Source organism: Lathyrus oleraceus, chromosome 6 (genome assembly GCF_024323335.1).
Source record: "Lathyrus oleraceus cultivar Zhongwan6 chromosome 6, CAAS_Psat_ZW6_1.0, whole genome shotgun sequence".
Lineage (NCBI taxonomy): Eukaryota > Viridiplantae > Streptophyta > Magnoliopsida > Fabales > Fabaceae > Lathyrus > Lathyrus oleraceus.
Window position 1 is genome coordinate 247,025,649 of NC_066584.1, and position 4,561 is coordinate 247,030,209.

The 4,561-nt window shown below is 36.8% G+C and overlaps 1 protein-coding gene across 1 annotated transcript; it reads right to left on the minus strand.

Moving 5' to 3' along the window:
- Positions 1–543: 543 nt before the first annotated feature.
- LOC127097756 (cytochrome P450 71D9) lies at positions 544–2,348 on the minus strand. Its single transcript, XM_051036245.1, has 2 exons — positions 1,277–2,348; positions 544–1,207 (listed from the first exon to the last, which is right to left on the minus strand). Exons 1-2 carry the CDS (start codon positions 2,180–2,182, stop codon positions 587–589), a joined length of 1,527 nt encoding a protein of 508 aa, XP_050892202.1. The 5' UTR covers positions 2,183–2,348; the 3' UTR covers positions 544–586.
- Between the last annotated feature and the right edge of the window lie 2,213 nt (positions 2,349–4,561).

A 4,561-nucleotide genomic window follows, 5' to 3' on the forward strand; every position in this document is an offset into this window, starting at 1 on the left:
CTTTCTTGAGACTTTCACAGGCCTGGAACATTATATTTGTAGTCTGTGTTTTTTTAAGATCGAAGGTTTGTGCCGGATCTTGAAGATGAATGAACCAAGGATAAGACAATATGTTAAGCTGTGTAGCGGCCATCTTCTCTCTTCTTTCAATCACACACTTAATGCACACTTTTTCATTCTCACCTTAATGGTTCACTAATTTTGGCTAGTATACCGATTTTCACCTTGGAGCATTCACATTTTATCTTTGAATTTTACTCTAATGTATGCTTACATTTTTCTTTACACTAGCTATAAACTGAGACCTTTTCACGTAACACTAACTTTTTTCATTGTTTAAACATGGACCACACACGCGGACAAGGTAAGTGTCTACCGAGTGATTTGCATAGTTGTTGCGCATTGTTTTGATGGTTGATAACTATATTTTAGTATGGGCCTTGTAAGAATTTGTATTAGCAAGGAACATGATGACCATATTATTCCGGGTACTAAACCCAACAAAGATGGACAAAGCTTTATTTCAAAAGCAAATATGGAACAACAAATGCAAAGTTATACTTATAGCTTTTGCTTGTATGGTTTATCAAACCACAGAAGGAATAGGAGCAGTGGGTATTAAGTACAAATCATCTTTTCTTTTGATAGTCGCTCCAAATTGCTCAGCCATGTCCAAATCCTCACCTTTCATCCCATTGGGAAGCTTCCAATCAAAGTGATACAACAAGAATGCAAGGGATAGCTCAACATTTATCAAACCGAATGTGATCCCCGGGCACATTCTTCTTCCAGCACCAAATGGAATGTACTCAAAATTACTCCCTTTGTAGTCAATCGAGCTACCAATGAATCTCTCCGGATAGAATCTCTCTGGTTCAGTCCAATACTTTGGATCTCTTCCAATTGCCCATGCATTGACTATCACTTTGGTTTTGACTGGGATATGATACCCATCTATCTCACATGCTTGTCCACATTCTCTTGGAAGTAAAAGAGGAGCCGGAGGGTGCAGTCTTAACGTCTCTTTCACAATTGACTTCAAATATTCGAGTTCATTTATGCAGTTTTCACCAACATTTCCTCTCGTGTTGAAGATTTCTCTCACTTCATGTTGTGCTTTCTTCATCACTCTTGGATCTCTTATCAGCTCTGACATCGCCCAAACTATGGTAGAAGCTGATGTATCACCTCCAGCACCAAAGATGTCCTAAAATGTAAAATGCAAGGATTTCAAATACTCAGTTAAGTTCTACTTGAAGGGGCTTATTGTCCTTACCAGGATTATAGCTTTGATGTTGTTGTCAGTTAAGCATATATCTTCATCACTATCATTACCACCTTGAAAATTTAGAAGAACATCGACTAGATCTTCGTCTGCTTCACCTTGGCCTTGTTTTGCTTTTGACTTTGCTTCTTTATGTTCAATGATGACTTTTTCTAGTAACTCGTCAATTTGTCTATGCAACCTCTCAAGTCTTGGCCTCAAACCAGAAACAAGTTGGACCCATTTAGCTGAAGGAAACAGTTCAGCAATGTCAAAACCACCAGCAACTGATTCTCCATTTCCCAAAGAAGCAAGCTCTTCTGGGACTCTGCATTCGTTGCCAAATGCAGCCCTTCCAATGATAGAAAATGTTGATGAAACTACAAGTTTAGTGATATTGATGGGTGACCCTTGCTGTGAATCAATCTTTTTGATGAGATCTGTTAGCGCTTCTTCTCTTATTGGCTGAAATGAACTGACACGTTTTTGGGTGAGAAGCTCCATTGTGCATATTTTTCTCAGTTTTCTCCAATAATTTCCATAAGGTGAAAATGCAATATTTGTGCATCCATATGATAGTATATCCGCAGCTACAATTTTAGGCCTAGATGCAAATACGATATCATGGGTCTTAAGTACTTCCTTAGCATAATCTGGTGAGGAAACAACAACTGCACAGATCTCTCCAAGTTGTAGTTGCATCAAGGGTCCATGTATTTTAGCCAAGTCTCTTAGTTTTCGATGCGGTGTAGAGGTAACTAGATGGTGTATGTGTCCTATAATAGGTAGCTTCCATGGTCCTGGGGGTAGGTTTGGAGCTGAGCCTTTTTTCATGAGATTCCTCCCAATACTTAGTGACACAAGGATGAAGAGGAAAAGGGAGACAAGGGCTAATAAGTCTAAAATTTGAGAATCCATAGAGATTAAAGTAGCTACTAGCTTGGTTTATTACAAAGTGCTAGCTATCAGCAAGGATTTATATACAAAGTGCTAGCTATCAGGAAGGTTTTAAATATAGTTGAGATTACATGGGATGGGGATAAAACCAAAATAAGAAAAGCAAGTCTTGTTTGTGCAAGGTTTTAAATTCAGGTGAAGAAATTGAGATTAATTACATGGGATGAGGACAAAGCCAACTAGTAACGTGTATTATAGTGCCACTATGCAAGTTTTAAATAAGGAAAATACTAATAAATATAGCAACGTGTAGTAACGTGTATTATATAATCCTAACGTCATAAAATATTATTCAACTAACTAAAATTGACTTTATAACATTATATATATATATATATATATATATATATATATATATATATATATATATATATATATATATATATATATATGAATTTAGAGTGACGCAACCCTAGTCACCTTTTTGAAAGATACATCTTCGCCGTCTAGATCCATCCAACAAATATTTAACGTCTCGCATTTGTTGAAATTCCATCACAATCTATGGAGAATTTCAATCAATATTGATGAATAAGATTGTTATCACACACACAATAATAATGAAAAGAGAAGAACAATAGAGAAAGAAAGAAATAAAGAACGAAGGAGAAGAGTAATAAAATTCTGCAGAGTTTCTCTCTGCCCACAAACTGTGGAAAACTTCTTATTCACTTCGCAACTGCAAAATACTGTGAATACAATGTTATGAATGCGACTTTCTCTCTATATCAAGAATAAGGGTTACTCCCTATATTTATAGATTTAGCTTAGCTTGCATCCCAAACCAAGGCTTAAAACTATAAAAGTCCAAAATAATTATCACTACTAAAATAGGCCTAAGTCGAAATCCTGTATGAAGCAACATGCTTCGACACACTAATACAACTCAACACATTAGGTGATTCGACACTTCCTTGTTCTGTCGAGCAACCTGCTTCGACACAAGGAATTACAATTCAACATACCACTTAATTCATTGTGTCTAAGCTATCTACATTCATCATAGCTCCTAGTCTTCTGAACACTTCGACATGCACTCCATTCGTCATGATGTCTGCAATCTGATTCTTAGTTCTGCAGTGTTCCACATTCATCTTCCTATCTACTACTTGCTCTCGAAGATAATGAGACCTCATTTCGATGTGCTTGCTTCAACCATGTACTATCAGATTCTTTGTCAGATTGATAACTGACATGTTGTTGATCTTCATGGTAATTGCTTCATGACTCTTTGTTGTTATCTCTTCGACCAGATTCACCATCCACGTTGTTTGACATGCACAAAGGGAATTAGCTATGTATTCTGCTTCGCACGACGATAATCCCATTATTGGCTCCTTTCTCGAACTCCGAGCAATTGGTGCACCACCTAGCATAAACACATAGCCAGATGTGGATTTTCAATCCTCAACATCACAACACCAACTTGAGTCGGTGTATCCCACTAGTTTGTATTCTTTTCCTTCATCAGCTACAGGAAACAAAATGACATAGTCGAGAGTTCCTTTCAGATACCTTAGTATCCTCTTTACCGCTGCTAGATGTGATATTTTTGACTTCTCCATGAATCTACTTGTCATACCCCAAAATTCACCCTACCTATCACAAAGTTCATCTAGGTCACTAACCCTAATCATTTGCATATCATTATAAGCATTCATCTCATCTACATATCCATTGTATCATAATACATTCCACTTGCACTTGAAAAAGCATAATCATGGATTCAAGGTTTTTTTTATCACACATGGCATTGAGTAAGAGGTGAGCCCTTCATCGTGGGTGTATTCATCATGGAGCATAGCTTGAAACCCTAGTTGTGGGGTGTGAGCATCATCAGGATCATTAAAGTCCCTAAATCCCTGGTTTCTGATCATGGCATTATCCTCTATGGTGTGTGCATTCAGGGAGGTTGCATCTGATTCGTGGGGTTCATTATAAATGATTCAGTTGTTTGTTTAAGATTCATGGTTCTGATTCATTGGTTAGAATTCATTCAAGGTGTTACAATTCATTGCTTGATTAAGTATCAGTTGGTTGGTTTGACATGAGTGGTTTATGAATATTGGGCTTTTCAGTCATATCCACATTCATTCCACAAGAAAACAAACATTTTGATCTAAGTTGACTTTTGGTCAACTGTTGACTTTTTGGTCAACCAGTTTACCAAAGTCAACCATCTAATGAAAATTCATTTTTCATCATCTTCCTATTTTTAAGCCCATTCATTCTTTCAAATATCCACATCCATGTTCTAAAAATCAAAATCCACTTTGTATATTGTAGCGGTAAATTCATGATCGTCAAGCTATTGACAAGCTAGAGATTAATAAAACCAGA